At 47.7% G+C, this 19,863-nt stretch overlaps 1 protein-coding gene across 5 annotated transcripts in view; it reads right to left on the bottom strand.

The window, feature by feature from the left end:
• Positions 1-7,545: 7,545 nt before the first annotated feature.
• DCX (doublecortin) overlaps positions 7,546-19,863 on the bottom strand; it is a 78,851-nt gene continuing 66,533 nt past the window's right edge. For all 5 annotated transcript variants that reach the window (XM_030272909.4, XM_030272913.4, XM_030272914.4 and 2 more), the window contains one exon: positions 7,546-19,106. In XM_030272909.4, the coding sequence (XP_030128769.1) occupies positions 19,050-19,106 (57 nt within the window). In that variant the 3' untranslated portion in view covers positions 7,546-19,049. The remainder of the gene's footprint in view (positions 19,107-19,863) is intronic.

Here is a 19,863-nt window from a genome sequence, read left to right as displayed (position 1 = left end):
TTCCCTTGCCTAGCCCTGCATATTCCTCCCTTGCTTTGAATTCCCTTCCCTTCCCTTCCCTTCCCTTCCCTTCCCTTCCCTTCCCTTCCCTTCCCTTCCCTTCCCTTCCCCTCCCTTCCCTTCCCTTCCCCTCCCTTCCCTTCCCTTCCCTTCCCTTCCCTTCCCTTCCCTTCCCTTCCCTTCCCTTCCCTTCCCTTCCCTTCCCTTCCCTTCCCTTCCCTTCCCTTCCCTTCCCTTCCCTTCCCTTCCCTTCCCTTCCCTTCCCTTCCCTTCCCTTCCCTTCCCTTCCCTTCCCTTCCCTTCCCTTCCCTTCCCTTCCCTTCCCTTCCCTTCCCTTCCCTTGCCTTTTCTAGCCCTTCACTGCCTTGCCTTGCCACCCCTCCCTGTCCTGCCCACCTTGCCTGGCCCTCCCGTGCCCTGTGGCAGTGGGAACTCCCCGAGGGGCCCTGGGGCCGGGCAGGGTCACTGGGGTTCCTGGGGCAGGGAAGGGGTAGCGAGGAGCGGCTGGAGTCCCTGCGGTGCCGGGATAGCGACTGTAGGGCTGCCATAGGAATGGAGCTGAGATCACTGTAGGGCTGGGACAGAGAATGGCTGAACTGGAGCAAAACTGCGAGGCTGTGGTTGGAATGTGCGCTCTGGAGCTGGAGATGAAACCTCAGAGAGCTGCAACCCAAAAGATCCTGCCGTGAGAACCAGGAGCAGTTTCACCTGGCGGGGAAGTGGAGATGTGGAGCTGGAGCTGAAACAGCAGAACTGGCAGTGAAATAAAGCTTGTGGGGCTGGAGCTGAAATCCCTGTTGGGATGGCAGAGCCACTGTTGGGATGTGATAGCGGCATTTGGGATGGGGTAGGGACTGTCGGGATGGGATTGGGACTGTTGGGATGCAATAGGGCCTGTTGGTATGCGATGGGGACTATCGGGATGGGATAAGGACTATCGGGATGCCATGGGGACTGTTGGGATGCGATAAGGATTGTCAGGTGCCATGGGGACTGTCGGGCTGTGATGGGATGTGTCAGGATGTGATGGGGACTGTCGGGATGTGATTGAGACTGTCAGGATGTGATGGGGACTGTTGGGATGTGATTGGGACTGTCAGGATGTGATTGGGACTGTCGGTATTCCATGGGGACTGTCGGGATGCGATGGGGAATGTTGGGATGTGATTGGGACTGTCGGGATTCCATGGGGACTGTCGGGCTGTGATGGATGTATCAGGCTGTGACAGGGACTGTCAGGATGCCATGGGGACAGTCAGGCTGTGACGGATGTGTCAGGCTGTGATGGGGACTGTCGGGATGTGATTGGGACTGTTGGGATGTGATGAGGACTATCGGGATGCCATGGGGACTGTTGGGATGGGATGGATGTGTCGGGCTGTGATTGGGACTGTCGGGACGCCATGGGGACTGTCGGGATGTGATGGGGACTCTCGGGACGCCATGGGGACTGCCGGGATTCCATGGGGACTCCAAGTCCCTCCAGTCCCAGCCGCCCTTTCACGCGGCCCGGTCCCGCCAGCCTCTGCCCGCGCAGTCCGGCCCGGCCCCTCAGGCGGCTGTCCTGAGGCCCAATCTACACGGCCTCGCTTCGGGACTCGGCGGAGCCGCGGCCCGGTACCGCAGGTGCTGCTGGGGCCGGGAAGGGCCGGCGGGGGCTGTCCGGTCCCGGTCCGGGCGGGAGCGGGGCGGGGCACAGCGCGGGGCGGGCCCGGAGCGGCGGAGCGGGGCCTGAGGGCACCGCGGGACCGCGGGGCGGGCGGCGCGCTGCGATTGGCTGGGCGGGCCGGGCGGCGCGCTGCGATTGGCTGGGCGGGCCGGGCGCGGCTATAAATGGCGTGCGCGGGCAGCGCGGGCGGCAGTCCGTGTGGGAGCTGGTTGCGGTTGAGGGCTCGATCCAGGCCCCGGCCCCGGCCCCGGCCCCTCACCGCTCTGTGGGCCGGGGGGCGCCGGGATCCGACCCGACCCGACCCGACCCCCTCGAACTGGCGGTTCTCGGCCCGACCCCGTCAGTGCCCGCCATGCCCCGTGCGGATCGGGCAGCGGCGCCGCTGGAGGCTGGTGCGGAGCTGTGGAGACAGCTGTACCTAACTGAGGGGTGGGCAGGATGCGGCCCCGTGGAGCTTGAAGTAGTATTAAAAAATACAGCCAATAGAGTTGGTTTATTCCATTGTTATGTTGCTCTTATGTTGCACTAATGTTTTGCATTAGAGTTTTTTATTCTTTTACTAGACAAGTAGTGTTTATTAAATGAAGGTTGTAGGATTGGGGCCGCTGAGAACATAAAGCCCTGGGACTGGAGGCAGGCCCAAACCCACGTGGAGCTGACATAAATCCCACAGGGAAGGGGATGGAGCTGCCCAGGGGCTTCCAGCCCAGCCAGGGGGATTCTCTGAGGGTTCCTGGGGTCACAACCAGCCCAAGGACACATTTTGGGATGGGGAACCCAGGGCTCAGTGGCTCTTCCTTGCCTCTGTTGCTGGCTGGGGTGGGATTGTGGAAGGGTGCGTGTTAGGGGTCAGGTCTCAGCAGCAGCACCCATTTGGGATGGGTGTGACAGCTCATGGAGATACTGAAGTGATGGCAGTGGCTGATTTGTGTCCTTGTCAACAGCCCTGGGCTGCAGTGAGAACCAGGAGCAGCCTTTAGCTGGAGGCAGAGGGAAGCTGAGGAGCTGGAGCTGAGGCAGCACAGCGGGTGAGACATAAAGGTGGTGGGGCTGGAGGTGAAACCCGTGTGGGACAGGGACAGGGTAGGGACTGAAGGGTTGGAGACAAAATGAAGATCCTGCTGAGAACCTGGAGCAGCTTCACCCGTCAGCAGTGGGGAGATGTGGAGCTGGAGTGGAAACTGAGCTGGCAGTGAAATAATGCCTGTGGAACTGAAGCTGAAATAACTGGGTTTGGGGTGGGAGAGCAGCTGTAGTGGTGGAGCTCACTGTGGGCCTGGGCAGGAGCTATAGCAAAGATGCTGCTGTGAGAACCTGGAGCAGCTTCACCTGATGGCAGTGGGAAGAAGTAGAACTAGCTGAATGGGCAGAGCTGGCAGTGAAATAAAGCTTGGGCTGGCACAGGGACCAAATGAGCTGAAATTACCATTTCTCCCCTGCTTCTCTGGCAGCGAGGGCCCTGTGCAGTGGAGCAGGACAGGTGTTTTTGGAGCACACAGGACACATCCCCTGCTGCCATTTGTCATCTGTATGGGGAGCTGAAATGAGGGTCCAAATGAGCTGAAATTACCATTTCTTCCCTGCTTCTCTGGCAGCGAGGGCCCTGTGCAGTGGAGCAGGACAGGTGTTTTTGGGGCACACAGGACACATCCCCTGCTGCCATTTGTCATCTGTATGGGGAGGCATCAATCCAGCTGAAAAACACACATGAAAACTCCCTGAGGGGCTCACAGAGACAGGAGTTCCCTTCTCTTTGAATTGCCATTTGTATTCCGAGTGTTGTGTAAACATTAAATATTTAAAACATTGCCTGTAGCACTCTTGTTTCTCAGTGGGATTTGGATAAAGCCATTCCTGTCTCAGGGTCATGAGAAATGTGTTCAGGCTTAGCGTGTTCCCTTTCTCCAGCAGAGCTTCCAAGGCCTCCAGGAGCCCTGCTCCTCTCCCACAGCCCGAAATCAGAGCCTTGTTTAATGCTGGCAGGAGTTGGATGGGTTTGGCTCACGTTTGCCCTGTCCTTCCTGGTCTGTGGGATGCTGCTGCAGGAACATTGTGCAAACTTATCCCAGCATGGGTAGCAGTTCTGCACTCACAGACAGAACCCACTGCAGCAATTTTTAGGGTTTTTTTGCAGTGCCCAGGCCATGCTCACTGTAGTTCACATCTGCTTTGGGGCCCCGGATGTTTCACTTTGGGCACTTGATCATGCAATGCTATTGTTTTTATTTAGTGAAGGTTTGTCTTCTTGCAGTCTCAGATGCCAGCTCTGCTCTCACAGTGCTGGTGATTTCTTGCACTGGTAACTCTTAGCAAGTGTTGTAGTTTCCCAGGTGAATCTCTTCACATGGAGTCTGAAGCTGTGATTATCCCCATCCTTCTGGCACCAAAGAAATTCTGAGCTCACTTTGGGCACCTGCTGTGTTTTTAGTGTGGTCCCAGGTGATTCTCCAGGTGACAGAGAAACCTGTGGCCACATCAACTCTCCTGAGTTGTAGCCTACTGCTCTAAATATTCTTTTCCTAGTTCTGGTGCCTGGCATTTAGAGTCACAGCCGATATACTTTTCTGACCAGAAAAGCAGAATATGGTGAGTCATTTAAAGATTTAAGGATATTAAGGGCAGGCTTGGTTTTATGTACTAAATCTGTGTCAAGGGGACAGAAAGGTGTTTTTTACTTTCTGTTTTAATGGGGCAAGCCCTGTGGGGATGCTGCATTGGCCTGTGTGTACCTGGAGCCTGTCCCAGGGTACTTTGTCACGAGACACAGGAATAAGGGAATTGTCTTTTGAGAGGAGAGCACGGGAGGACACATTTGCCCTTGTCCTCAAGTTCTCCAGCACGTAACTGCATTGCTCCCCCTCGTGTCCCCTCCCCACCCAAAGTGTGACCCATTCATTTGCAGAGCTACAAAAGCTTGGCCTCATCTCCCCGCACTTGGCTCCTGCTCCTGCTGCGTGTGCACAAGCAGTGCATGGGTGGGCGACCTCATTTGAGAGCTGATTTCATTATAGATCAACTCTGTTCCTCCCCTCATGGATCTCATAGTTATCTTCCTCCCTGATGAGGAATTCTTAATTAAAGCATGGACAATTTGTGACAGAATGGCATTTTCCACAGATTTTCTTTCCTGCTTGCACAAATGTGTCACTCTCCAGAGGCCAGGCTGATCATGTGTTAATTTAAAATGAAGGTTTTATTGCTCCACTTTGCTCTAGGTGCTGCTTATCTTTCTAGGCAGCACTGGAAGAAACTCCCTTATACAGGTTGATAACAGATTTGGCTGTAGGTTATTCCAGCCAGGCTTCTGTCCTGTTCTAATTCAGCCTTATGTTGGCATTGGTGCCTTATTTTTCAGCAAAACTGAAGCCGTGTCAGAGTGGCATCTTTGGTTCTCCTGTCCCACCAACCCTGGAGCCGGAGCAGACCCCCAGTGCCTCTGGAAGGTCTTTCTGCTTCGTCCCCTGTTCTCTTCCATGGGCTGTGGCACTCACAGGGACCCTGCCCTGTCCCCAAAGACAGCGAGGCCACATCAGGGGGCGGGGGAGCTGTGCCCAGCAGTGCTGGCCCTGCCCCTGTCACACGGGGGATGATCTGGGTGGCCTGGTTTAACCCCAACCCCACACAGCCACTGGCTCACTGCCTTCCCGGGGCAGGGAGAGAACCCGTGGGTTGAGAATAAAGACAGTTTAATGCATCAGTAAGGAAGAAACTAATCAACATTATGATAATAAAAGAGAATTACAATGTACAAAGCAAGGGATGCACAATGCAGTTGTCCAGCCCATGGATGGCTTTCCCTCAGTTTATTTGATAAGCATGACTCCAGATGGTCTGGAATATCCTTGGGTCAGTTGGGGTCAGCTGTCCTGACTGTGACCCCTCCCAGCTCCTTGTGCCCCAAATCTCCTCACTGGCAGGGCATGAGAAGCTGAGAAGTCTGAGCACAGACACTGCTTAGCCATGACTGAAAACAAGTGCGTTATCAACATTATCCTCACACTGACCCCAAAACACAACACCTGGAGTTGGTGCTACTGGGAAGAAAATTAACTCTCTCCCAGCCAAAACCAGGAACTCTTAGTCATGTCTCTTATGTTCAGAATATATGACTATTAAAAGTTATGAATAAGCTTTTAAGGCAGCTAAAGATGCAGATCAGCCTGACAAGGCTGAAAAATCACTGATACATTTAAAGCAGTGTCACTGGGGTGTTCATCCCACTCAGGGTTTTCACAGCTCCCTGGAGAATCTCTCCATGGTTATGGTCACTCCCATCCTTTGGGACACCTCTGCTTTAGAATGTGGACCAGCATTGCCTGGTGAATTGTCTGGAGCACAGGACAGAGCCAACCTGGGGTGACAACCTGAAAAAAGCTTTTAAAATCACAAGATTTAACGGCAGATGGTGAAAGGGAGCAGCAGAGAGCAGGGTCAAACTCCAGATTTGATACCCCAGGCTCAAGAAGCCCAAAATCTGAACACAGATGCTGAGCTTAATTTCCAGGGATCTAAAATCCTCCTGTGTTGTCTTCACAAACCAGGAGAAGCAGAAGACAGCAGCCAAAGGGTTTTGAACCAGGCCAGAAGTTACTTCAGTCCAAGCAACTGATAGCACACAGGGCTGGCACACTCGGATTGAGACTTCTCAGGAGCAAACACTTCTGCTGCTCAGATGTACCAGCATATTCCAGGATCCCTGAGGTTCATTTCTGCCTAGATCCAGGCTGATGCAGCAGAAAGGCCGGGCTGTGGAAGCTGAATTTTACTCTCACTGACACAACAGTAAATCTGGAGTGATTCCATATGTGCCAGAGGAATTGCTGCTAAGACAGCAGCATCATTTCCAATGGCTTGCAGTGCTGGTTGGGGGTGCCACACTACCAGCATTTAGATTTCCTTTTAACTCTCTCTGGAGTCCCTGGAATAGCTGTGATAGGTGCACACAGCAGGTTTTAAATCTGGTATTTTCAGAACATTTTGCATGGGCAGGAGCACTTCCTCCAGGATTTTGTTGTCCCGATCCAACACACAGCCCCTGAAAGAGACACCAGGGCTTTGTTTTTGCTCCTCGAGTGCACAGGGACACAAGTAGAAAGTTTTCTAAAGCACTCGTTCTGCTTTTCTGATAACATTTCCTTCAGTTTCAGCCCATAAAGGCTGCCCTGAGGGTGGTTTTCTCCTGGTTTCATGATGGGAACTGCATTTTTTCCATGTGGCCTTTCCCTGCAAACACAACTGCACTGTCTGTGCTGCTCTGGCCTGTCCAGGCACAAGTGGGTGCCAGCACTTTGCCAAGAGGGGCGATGGGTTGGTAGCCTACGCTTTATTGTCATTTCTCAGGGCTCACAGGGGAGAAAGCTTTTGTCCTCACTGTGGTTCTGACTGAGATGCTGGGAAAGGAAAACTTGGCATTTTTTCATGCCTGTGTGGGAAGGCAGGACAAACATAGAGCAGCTCTCAAATCTCACCAAACTTCCCCAAACTCATGTGGACTGCACAGGCTTTGCCCAGGCCCTGGAAGCCAGGGCAGAGTTCAGATGGGGGCCACATTTGCTGCTCTGAATCCACAGTTTTATCTGCAGTGCTCACACAGGGAAAGAGCTGCCCTGATTTTCCCCTTTCCTCCCAGAGTGGGATCCACAAGGAGCTCATTCCTTTAGGCAAAAGAATCCTGCACAGGTTGGGCTGTTTCAGTCAGGCAGATTTGTATCTTAATTAATTCAGGGGCATCAAATTCCCTCCCCAGTCTCTTTTTTTTCTGCATTTATACAAGTGGGGCAGATTTGGGAAAGTTGAGGTATCAAAATGCATGACTCTTCTATAATTCCCAAGTCAAAGTCAACACTCACTCAACAAATAAAAGGCTCAGAAAGGTATTTATCAGCCTAAATATTGAAACCAAATTTTATTTTTTGAAAATGACATTACACACATCTTGCAAATGTACATTTAGATGAGAAAACAATGAGTAACAAATATTGAGAGCAAAGCTATAAAGTGGACAGGTTCTCTGCTGCATGGCATTGCATTACAAGAATACTCAGACCCGGGATGGTTATTACAAGTAGTAAAAACAGTTCACAACACCTCACAAAAATGGAATATTTTCCTAGTCAAATCTTCTGACAAAAGGAAATTCTGTTAAGGGAGAAGAGCCATAGGGAATAGAGGTGTGGATCTAGGTACACTTTGTGATTTTGTGGCACGGCTTTTTGGGGTTTCTTTAAGTCCATTTCTTACAAAATGCGTCTTTGTGAGTGACCCCATCTTTTCCAAGACTTTGCCCATTTTCTGTCCTCCACTGCCAACAGAACCACAGCTAATAAACAAGAAGCCCCTTCTACTCAACTCAGAGCCTGGGAGTGTGGAGAAGGAGTTGTCTACAGACCCCTCAACAACATAATTCCCATATCCCATCCCCACCCCCTTGCTGTGTATCCAGGAAAATCAAAAGTGTGTGCAAACTCTGCAAATCAGGGGCCGTGGGATGAGTCCTGGGGACATCACCACCACCTCCAGGAGTGGAGGCCACGGCTGATGCTGCTCGTGCCTCTTGCCTCAGTGGCCCAGCAGCTCCTCACCCTCCACCAGAGCCAAACTTCCAAGGGCTGGCCTCGCTCCCCAGCTCGAGCAGAGGCACTGGGGACTGATCTCCACCTGCTGGATCCTTCAAGCTGGATCTGATCAACGTGCCAAGGCAAGGCACTGCGAGAAATACGTTCCCCGAGAGAACCTGTTGAGAACTGCTTTTCAAACCTGGTCATTTATCATTTTATTTATGCCCAAATCTGTACTTTACAACCACGAGAGAGAGAGAGAGACAAAGAGTAAGAGAGAGGGAGAGAGAGAGAGTCTTTCCAGGAGGAAAGGAAGAGCTAATTAAGAAAAGAGAAGAACAGGACCATGCATTTACTCTCAAGAGCTGGTTCACGAGCAAGCCAACGTTTCTAACACTACAACCACTCATCTACATCTGTTTGCTAAGTAACTGAGTTCTACCTACAACTAGAGAGCAGAAGGGGTCTTTTTATTTTCTTCCCCTTCCCTTTAAAACGTCAATAAAAATGTTTTCTGTACAAGTTGAATGGCACAAAAGGTGGTTAAAATGCTAAATAACTCACCACAAATGGAGAATGCAAAATTAGTTCAAAACATGCATGGACTGTGTACAGGTAAGCAAGGAATCATTGGCATAAAGCTGCAATATATTACAAGATGATACAGTTGAGATCTTTTGGAATAACCTCTGCTTGTTCTGTCCCTTTGAAGAGACCTTCACATAAAAATTCAGCATAAGGGGAATTCAAGGTATATATCCAAGCAGGAAGTTAACTATGGGCAACGTTATTTGTCTGAAGAGAAAAGCATTTCCCCTCCCCTTCTACACACTCCCCCAAGGTACAAAAGTCAACGTGATCAGCATTGCTGCAGGCTTGCCAAAAAGAAAAGTTAGACAGGTCTGGGGTAGGAGAACAAAAGCACTATTTAAATTAATAGCTCTTTGTACAATGTCATTAATTAAATACCTTACTCTTTAAACAAAAACATCCTGAAGTTTACCAATCCCACCAAAATAACCACGGACCCCTTCCCACCCCTGTGTCCTCCAAGGTTATGTACACAGAGTTTAAAGTATACCAGCTAAACTTTAAACCCAGCTGCCCCTCCAACCCCACCCTCTGAACGACAAGAGAAAATACAAAAATCGTGGCCTCTCAGTTCTGTTATATTATATTGCAGCTTTGTCGTTAATGAGGAAATCATAGCAACTCAATGAATGACCTACGACAGGGATCCACCATCAGGTTCCAGTTCACTGCACATCTCCCTCCCCAGCACTGCTGGCTCTGCAGCTCTGGTCCTGAGCAAAGCTGCTCCTGCTCTCCAGAGCAGCGTCAGGAGCTCAGGCTGGGCGGTGGCAGCTCTCACCTCAGCTTGGGACAGGATTTGTAACTGAGAAAGCCGACAAAGGCTAGTGACAGCAAAGCCAGCAGGCTGATCCTCCTTTCCTGTGCTTCCAGACTAGATAATGTCACAAAATCCAGAGAATTATGGAGGGGAATGTGTCATTTCAGAGAACAGAAGAGATTGGGCTAGACAGGTTTCCTCTTTCCAAAAGACCCTGGGTGTCTTCTAACTGCTAATCACAGCTGTACTTGGACTGCCACGGTGCTAAAGCTGCTTGGATCACCCATCATTTAAATAAGAAGCAAACTAACAACAATTTCACATGTCAGAATTCAGCATGTAATTATAACTCACAGGCTTCCTTGTTCTTACATTCAATACTCCTGCTTCACCATATCTAAAAACAGCAATTAGCAGTGCAATTAATTCCCTAGACATTCTTCTTTTTAGGCAGATGCATCATTAGCCATCACACTAAATCTGGAAAAAGCTCCTCTGTCTTAAAGAGAGGGAAAGAAAGGGGAAAAAAACATGTATTCTGCAACCCCCCTGTATGGTCAGCACGAGAAGGAAAACTAATATCATAGGGTTTCACCTGCCACCTGCTAAGGAAAGTGAATTACAAGTCCATCCATACCTGCTCTGCAGTGGTTGGAAGCAGATAGAGAAAAGCAGCCATGCTGTAATTAAAAAAAAAAAAAAAAAAAAAAAAAAAAAAAAGGCAAAATACTCCCCCAACATAACCCCCAAAACCCAAACAACAAAAATAACCCCCACAAAATGTTTCTCAGGGATTCTCTGAAAATAATTTGTTAAGAACTGGGCCTGGACCCAAGGTTGGGATCCATTTGGTCCCTTAATGCCCTTCCAGGTATTTCCCAAGTCTGGCCCTGTGCATGGATTCCCAGAACTCAGGGATTCAGACAGGGTTTGGTTCTGGCTCTCCCTGACCAGGTACCACCACCGTGTTCCATCCTGACTGCACGTGCCAGGTGAGTCCCTGTGCTCTGCAACAACCCCCTGTGCAAATCTGACTCCAATTTAGCTCCATTTCCTACACACAACTCTTGCAAAGAGAGATGGAAGAACCAGCTTGGATAAAATTCAAAAGCAGCCTTGAGTTTAGATGAGTCACCTAAAATGAACCAGACCTTCCTTTTTATTTCAGAGACATTTGGCAGTGCTTTTCTCTAAAAACCAAGCCAGTCATAAATCTCTGTTCTGCCTGGTACTAGCTGGGACTAGAGTAGAAAATACTGATAGAAATAGAAATGCTACTTCTAGTTCCATAAACCTGCTGGACTCATGTCTATTGGTAGAGTGAGTGAGGGTGAAGTGAGATAAAGTCAACACTTTTTAGAAGCCAAAAATATGGAGGAGGCCCTGATTTGCTGAAGTTCCTCGTTTAATTTTCAATTCTGAAACTTTTAAGGTATTTCAGCAAACTATTTAAGCTTTATCAGTAACTATAATTAAACTATACAAAATATCTCCCATCTATAACTTGCTATTTGAGGTCCACACAAGATCACTTTGTAACTGGGGTTAGTGAGGTTTTCTCTGCAAAGGCTGCAGTTGTCACCCAGGAAACTGAATCTGCACTCAAGTAATCAATCACACAAGAATTATCAACAGTAATCAATCTTTGAAATAGGACACCAACCTTGGACCAAATAGATTCATAAATTAATTACAGAGGAGCTTCTGCCTGGTTAAAGCAGCAGAAAATTAGGTGTATTGGGTTCCATTTGCATTATACTGAGTGTCTGAGAATTTATGGAAATAAAGGGATGCAATCTTTATGCAACAACAAAAACTAATCTGAGACTGTACAGCAAAAAAAGTGTTTGGATAAGTCAGTTATTTAGTGGTTTAGGATTAAATTCACAAACACTATAACCCAACTGAATTTAGGAAAAAGATCTCATGAGAAAACCAGGGCTAAACACGGGTGCCCTTGTTCAGTCCCACTGAGCTCTCACACAGGGGCTGGGCATTTCCTGGGCAAGATCAGCATCACCTCTGTGCCCGCACAGCAAACCCAGGACACCTCCTCGAGGAGTCTCTCCTGCCTTTGCACCCTGGTGCCACTCTTCCCAGTTTGCTGAGCCCTGTGGGAGGGGATGGGAGGCTCTGAGGTGCCCTCATTTTTCCCTTGCATTCCCCAGAGTGCCAGCTCTGTCCTGCCAGGCCAAGGTGTGCTGATCAGTGAGTGCCATTTCTGATCTGACACAGGGGGGAGTGTAAATAAACCCAACCCACAGCTTGGTGCTGTCCTCCAGCACAAGGCTGGATCTTCCTTCTCCCTCTGAGGGATGGCACGTGCTGGCAGGAGAGTTAAACAGCAGCAGGGAAGGAGCTTCACACCGAGTTCTCCTGCCTGCAGCCAGGTTTGGCCTTATTTCTGCCAGGGGAAGAGGGACAGACGCTGCTGTGGACAGACACCACCCCTGGCCTGGTACCTGCAGGGACATGACTCTAACACACAGCCAGGAGCTGCTGCTGCTCTTCTGCCCAAACCAAGCCACAGAGCCTCAGTTAGCCCCAGCCTCCTCCTTTGTTTGTCCCCAGAATGTCTTGGCTTTTGTGTTTCATTATTCCCACACATCAGTGGCACTGGCATCTCCAGTGCTGTGCCTCCTGCTCTCCCTGCCACTGGATTTTCTCTGAAGCTCCAGCTCATTTCATGACTCAGTATCTGCCTCCTAACAAACATCTCCCACCATTCCTCTAAGGAACAGGCTTTTCCCTTCATTCCCTGTGTTTTCCATCGTGGCATCTTTCCCTGATGATGCCAACTTTCTCTTTTTCAGCTGACAGATTAATTACTGCCAAGATTTGTTAATTCCCTTTGGGCATCCTCCTTTTTCTTCAGTTTGAATAACAAACTGTCATATCTAGGGAACCTCCAAACTGGTTCCAGAGTCCTGAGTTCAGGGAGATAAATGCAAGAGTCACAAGAGGTGAATTCAGGTGCACTAAGCAAGGACAAGGACACTGCTCTCTCCCAAGTAGACATCTGGCCACAAACACTTTCTAAACAAGAAGCTTTTCAGCACCTGGCCCACTGTTTTCTTGGTAGTAAGCCACTGAAATAATTAGACTTACTCACTGTTTGTAAACACAAGGCCCATATTTTGATTACTAGCATGAATTGCCCCTGATATGTGCACGTACATCTAATAAAAAAAAAAGGGGGGCAGTGAGGCCTGTATTCAGGCAGGAGATAAATGGGCTGCTGGATGAGGGTATCTCCTTCCTCCCAGGGATGTTGCTGGTTCCCCCATGGTGCTGGTTTCAATGGGGAGCTAAAAATGAGGTGTCTGTCTTTCCCCATGATTGAAATATTGAAGCATTTTTACAGCAGAGTTTTGAGAGAGCCAGAGTTCTGTGAGAGACTTGCCAGTTTGCTTCTGTAACGTGTTCAGAGTAGCTGAGCAATGAATACATTTTAAAATCAAGCTCTTTGTATCAGCTTATCTCAAAGCACCCTACAGCTGGAGGGAAGTATTGGAACCAGCCCTCTGTGCACCATGGCACGAGGAGAAGTGATCTGTCCAGAGTTGTGCCACACCCCAACAGCTCTGAAACCCCAATGGCTCAAAAATTCCACTGCTGAATCCACTAGGTTTGATTCTCATGTGCTCAGAAGCTCATCTGTTGGCCAAAAAGAGGTGTTGCTGTATTTAACCTTCTCTAAGCAGTGTCCCGAGGGATGGACAGTGGTCTGTGACCCTAAAACTCCACATTTTCCTCTGCAGCTGTAGTATTTACACCAGACCCTGCAGCTGGGATCCTGTCACAGCAGCTGTGCAATGGCATTGCTGGAAAAAGCCTTTCCACCCACCTCCTTAAAAACCCTGAAAATCTCCCCTCTCCCTGTCAAAATGTGGGTTTGTCAGCTTGGCCTCAGACCTCCAGTCATCACTGACTAGAATTGTTCCAGAGGTAACAAAACAAAGCAAAGAGGGGTCTACACATTGCTGCTCCCAGCCTTTCACTGCAGGCACCAGGAGAAAGCAGCTCTCGAGCCAGGAGCAGAGGAGGAGGATGAAGAAATCTGAACCAGCAGAATCAACAACCACTGCAGCAGAACCCAGCCCTGTTCACCCCACAGTGAGGAGCAGCTGCGAGACACAAGACTCAGCTTTAACATTTCCTGAGATACTGTGGAGAGGCTCAGATTTGTGCAGATGGGACAGAAGCATCAGCCAGAAGAATTCTGTGGTTCTGGAGACAGCAATTTTCAGGAGAAGGGCTAAATACCTTGAGAATTGAAGCGTGCCCTGTCTCCTTTGGTCAAGGCCATGGAAGCCTAGGCCTTGCTGGGCACATGCAGTCCTGCTTCTGAAGCCCAAGGGATGTTAGAAGGCACTTAAAAGTCTTGACCTTCCTGCTCCCATCACACCAAGGTGGGGTTCAGCTGGATCCCTTCCAGATGTCTTGCGTACAGCACTCCTCCTGACTCTTTAGATACACAGAAAAAAGATCCTCCTCTCATGCCACCCATTTGCTTCTACAAAGAACCTCACCAGTACCAAACACTGTCCCAGCCTGCTTCCATCAGCAACCAGAAAACTGACCTGGAGCCTAAGTCACCACATGGGAAAAGTTTTGTTCCATCATGGTCGTGATCAGCACCTGGCATGTGGCAAACACACCTCTACAGAGCTTTTCTCTGGTTATGGATTGTCTTAGCTTGAGGAGACACTTTCTAGACTAATTTTATATCTACTTTACTTGGCTATTTTTTATCCCTTTCTCTAAGAATGATTCTGCCTCTACTACAGTGGAAGAGAACTCTTGTATGCTTTGCATGGCTGTTGGGCACCACAGAGGTCAGTGACAAAATCACTCCAGTGCTCCCAGCACACTGGGGAAGGCTCAGGCTGCCAAACCCACACTGGGCCCCTGCAGAGAAGATGTCACTTCCAGGGATGGCTGTCCCTGGAGCAGTGTCTGGGTGGGGATTCAGCTGGAATCCCAGAGCACTCCCACAGGGTGTGCTGGGAAGCAGCAGGAAGAGCAGCACTGACCCCAAAGGCATGAAAAAGCAAAGACAAGGCATCCTAGAAAACGTTATCCATCTGGATAAGGAGAAACGAACACTTTAATGCCCTTGGAAATGCCTGGGTGTAACACTGCTTTGCTGTTTGCCACAATTTTTGGTTCTACCTTTTTTCCCCTTCAGAAGTACTGAACAAGCAAATGAGAGAGAAATAGCAGCTCGACCAAGTGTGTTGGTTCTTTGTATGCCTACATGGGTGTTAGCTGAGGGTGAGATGTAGAAGCTGTTTTCTAAGCAGGATTCTTCTACTGTCTATGGAAATAACACAGTTAGGGTTTCTAGCTCCTGAGAAGACAATAAATAATGTGCAGATATTGGAAACACAGACGGTGGTAGGGAAAAGCTGCTTCCAACTCCCACCACAAAGCAAAATCCCATTATCAAACTCTTTCCAAATCACTTCAAGATATTTAGGTGGTAGAACTGAACTAGCTCCAAATCATATACCAGATGAGGCTTTAAACCAGAAACTTCAGGATTATAAATGCTTTACAAGTGATTAAAATCCCAAGGCTGAAGGTTTTGCTGCATTGCTCTCATCTTCTACAGTCAAGACCATCACCTGAGTGTAAAAATGCTAAACCCTTCTGTCTGTACTATTCCTTCCTAATGACTATGACAGGGATCTTACTATGCAAATTTGCTAAATTATTCTGAATAAAGGCAGATTTCAAAGAAACTAAGCCCTGCTACTTTAAGAGTTTCTCCAATTTGTTTTTAAATACTGTATTGTTTTAAAACAATGTAGTCTCAGTGATTCAATTAGTCTCTGAAAGCACTAAAGGCAGCCTCATGAGGCAAATTAGATAGAGATTTATAACAGAATTAATATGGCAAATCCTCATATCATGTGGAGCTTTATGTGCTTGTAAATGTAAAAAAAAGTATATATGAAAGGTGAACTCTGGAGTATATAGTGGAATTACTATCATCTGCTCCAGGATCTCACAGGGTCTGGAATTGCTATAGTAAATTGGAAGTAATTACTAATTCACAGCAGTTCAGGAAAGCCTTCTGACCAAACCCAAGCTTAATCTCGTGAAAAGTCAACAGGAGTAAAGCACGTGCTAAAATTTAAGCTTTTAAGTTATTTCCTGAATCAGGGCTGCCCTTCTGTTTAAGTAACAAAGCTCTGATGCCTGTGCACTATTTCTCTTTGTATTCAAATCTAGATGAGGGATCCTACAAAGCCAAAGATAACTAGTTTTGAATGTATGTAACATTCCACATGCATTTCTGTACAAGAATTCATGCAATATTGGCATTAATACAGACTTCACTCTATGCTACAGCTGAAATGCTCACTGACTTCTACTGCCCAGGCATTTCTACCTAGAAAATTGCTTCTTAAAACTTGGGATTCTGACCTCATACCCTGTTTTCTTTGTGGCTTCTGCTGGTTTGAATGGCTATTTTTCCCACTGAACAATTAACTTTAATTCTTTTAGGCCTTTTCAAGGTCCCCCTAATTCCCTGAAGGAATTGCTGGGCTCAGCCCCACCACAGGATGATCCTCATGCAAACAAAGCTGCATTCCCAAGGGAGAGCTGGCAGGAGTAGGTTTGAGATGTGCCACCAGGTGCAGCTCAGGAGGAAGAGCTCAGTGATTCCTCAGTGATGCTCCCCCAGGAAAAGCATCTCCAAACAACCAAACAGAGCCTTTGGCAGGAAGGAAAGGAACCCCTTCTCAACAGCCATCCAAACAAAGGATCATTCCTCCCTCGGGATCCTGCAAACTGCACTCACACACACGGGCTGAGAGCATCTCCCAGATTCCCTTCCTCCCACCAGCAGCTCAGGCTGCAGAGAGCAGCCAGGATTTGGGTTTCCTGGTGGATCTGTGGCAGGACAGGCTCCCCCTGACTGTGACAGGAATGGCCTCTGTCACTGTGTGACAGCAGTTCCATCCATGGCTATTGCTCAGGGCCCCTGGAGGGGCAGAGACTCAGGAAGGGACTCTGAGATGTCCACCAGCAGAACAGAGAGGGTAAAAGCATGTCAAGTTATCTGTCTCACTACAGCTTTCCCTAAGACAAAAGCTCTGATGAATAATATTGTGATTAGCATAACCAAGGCCTTTGATATCCTTATGCTTAAAAAAGGATTTTGCTCATGACCAGTGTCTACAGTAGCACTCACAGGATTAAACAGCCAAAAAATTAGCACCCATAACCAAATCTGCACCCAGAATATTTCAGCACCTTCTGTTAGAGGATCTGAAAGCACTTGACAAATGTTAACCAACATTTGGCCTCACAACCCCCAGTGAGGTAGAACAGAGCTGTCCCTGCAGGGACAGACAGACAGATTGAGGCACAGGGTTACTCAGAGACCTGCTCCCATTCAGACACGAAATTCAGCAATGCCAAGGGCTTGGAGGTGTGCTGACTGCTGCACCCAACTTTGTCCACAGCACCATCCTTCCCCTCACAAACCCTCAACGAGCCCTTAGCCTGTGAACTAACCCCAGGATTCTATTTACAGTATTTAAAAATGACCATTTAGCAGTTGTGCAGTCAGAGAGTTATTCAATCAAATGAAGCTATCAGTGAGAACAAATGGCTCCTTGTGCAAAACTCTGGGTGTAAATGATCATGCACTAAGACTACTGGGTGCAAATCTGGTGCATGATAACTCTGACCCCTTGACAATTCCCAATCCTGGCCTCTCTCTGATAAATCTCTTTTAAAAAGTTGCATTATAAGTGTGCTCACACGAGCATCAAAAGATGCAGCCTGCACAGATTGTTTCAAACCAGCAATGCAAGCAAACAAAATGTGGAGTGGCTTTGGGAACAACCCAGCATTCATGGAGCATCAAACACCACAAGGATAAAATCCATCCTAATCACAAGGGGTTGCAAGGCAACAGGGAGTAGGTGTCTATGTTGGGAAAAAGGAGAAAAAAAGCAAATAGAGCAACAAAGAAAGACTTGATTGCACAGATTTCATTTAGGTAAAGTTCTGCAAGAATCAGTTTCATCAAAGCTTATTCCATGGGGGAGGGAGGCAATGGCAGCTGGCCTAGGACGAAGCTTTGGCGCAGTAAAAACCACCAGCCCTGCGTGAGGAGATGAACTTTGCATTCTGGAGGAGGCATTACTGATTAATAAAAGCAAAAGCTTTCTCTAAATACAGCGAGTTTGTTTTTCTCAGATAGAAGAGTTTCTTAAAATACAGGTGTTTAGAACACCACAAAACTTCATTTGTTATATAAGTAAAGAATCTGGCCATAGTTAGGAATACTGAAGTGTAAAAAACCAAATACGTAGTCTTAAACATTACAAAAACTATCAAAACATTCAATATTTTGAATTGACCATTTTTCCCCCCCTACACGTGTCTGTTTTGGCAGTGATGACAAGATTTCTAAACTGAGTTGCTGTTATTATTGTTCTGCAGTTGTGGTTGGTTTTTTTTGTACTTTTTTTTTTTCTGAACGTGTTTTTTAAACAAAAGAAAATTACCAGCTTTTATAAAAAAGAAGGAGCTTGAATCCTTACTCCCAAAACACAGATACAAGGTTTTCCTTTATAAAAAGTGTATTGATTTTTTTGCTATAAAAAGTGACCTATAGGGTGTCAAACCTGAAAACAAATTCTCACAGTGTTTTCAGTGTTGGCTGTTCACAAGGCATTACTGTTACAAACAGAGATAGAGAGATACCATAGGGGAGGTATAAATATTTGTTACCAGCTAGCAGCATTGCATGTGGAAGGTGTTCTACTCCAGATAACTCAGCTGATTTATGGTTTTTTGCTTAATTATTAAAAAAAAAAAACAACAACCAAACAATATTTGAATAATTTGAATTATTGTACTAACCTTACTTAGCATCTGACACAATCGTTCCTTATCTCATCCAAGCATCTGCTGGCATATTAAATATCAAACTAGAAATTCCCTTCCTGCCCTCCACAATAAAACCAAGACTCTTTAGAATGCAGGTGCCAAAAGTGGGGCTGTGAATGAGGAGCAGGTGAGCTGGCAGAGGCTGGCAGTTTGCCCAGGTGGAGAACATCACCTGCCCTGCTCCAGCCTGCAAACTGCTCAGCAAGGGGTTCACTTGCACACCTCCAGGGGAACTACTTTACTAACACTAGGGAAACCACATGGTTGCAGCAGCAGAAGAAACAATAGAAGAAAATGGGAAATGCACAGAATCGTTGCCACGACGGCCCCAAACTTCTCACAATGCCCATTTTGCACCCCTGTAACTTAGAAGAATGGTATCCCTCTATCTCTATAGACTGGCAGGTGTTGGTTTGTGGCACAGAGAGGAGAAATCACAGAACAAAAATGACATTTAACCGTGTGTCCTTTGACTTGAAAGCACCAGTCAGCGATCTGCTTGTTGTGGCAGAGGAACTTTGCTGTATCCCAAACGCAGGGTGGACATCCCGCTCTACATGGAGTCTCCCAGGGAGTCCGAGTCATCCAAAGACAGAGGCAGGTACAAGTCCTGTAGGGAGAAAGGAGAAAATGTTAACCCTCACCATCAGCTCCAACCCTTGGCCACGCAAAGGGAAGCAGCTGAGCGGCTCTGGGCAGCTCAGGCTAAAATTCACATTGCAGAGGGTGGGATGTGCTGGTGACTGGGCTAGGCTCACCAGAATCCAGGGAGTTCCAGGCTGAAATCAAGGCAGGCTCCTTGCCCAGAGGAGCAAGAGCAGCTCTGTTCCTGCTGACTGTTCTGGGATAAGTTTCAGAAATGTTTTTTTATTGCTCTGGATCAATGTGTCTGTGGCAAGCACATTTCTCTCCCTCTCAGGATTTTTCATAGAGGTGCACAGAGAGAAATGAAAGAGAAAACAATTTCTATTTCTGCTCCTTGCTTTTCCTATGGGGAAGGTGTTTGGAGAATTGTTTACCTGGGTGAGTGCTTGGTTGGATTCTGGTGAGGATTGTTTGAGCTGATGGCCAATCCAACCCACCTGGGGCTGGACTCTCAGAGAGGGTCATGAGTTGTGTGAGAGTTAGAGTCAGAGAAAGTAGTGTGTAGTTTTAGTATCCTCCTTTTATATAGTATATTAATGTATTTTAGCATAGTTATAATAAAGAAATCATTCAGCCTTCTGAATTGAGTCAGACATCAGCATTTCTTCCCATTGGGTTCACCTGCATTTACAATAAGTGTCCATTCCAGCAAGTGCATCTCTGTTCCTGCTGACTGTTCAGGAATAAATTTCAGAAGTGTTTTTTGATTGTTCTGGATCAAT

This window comes from Taeniopygia guttata, chromosome 4A (assembly GCF_048771995.1).
Source record: "Taeniopygia guttata chromosome 4A, bTaeGut7.mat, whole genome shotgun sequence".
Taxonomy (NCBI): domain Eukaryota; kingdom Metazoa; phylum Chordata; class Aves; order Passeriformes; family Estrildidae; genus Taeniopygia; species Taeniopygia guttata.
The sequence above is the reverse complement of the archived record's forward strand: the minus strand, read 5'-3'. Positions and strand labels throughout refer to the sequence as shown.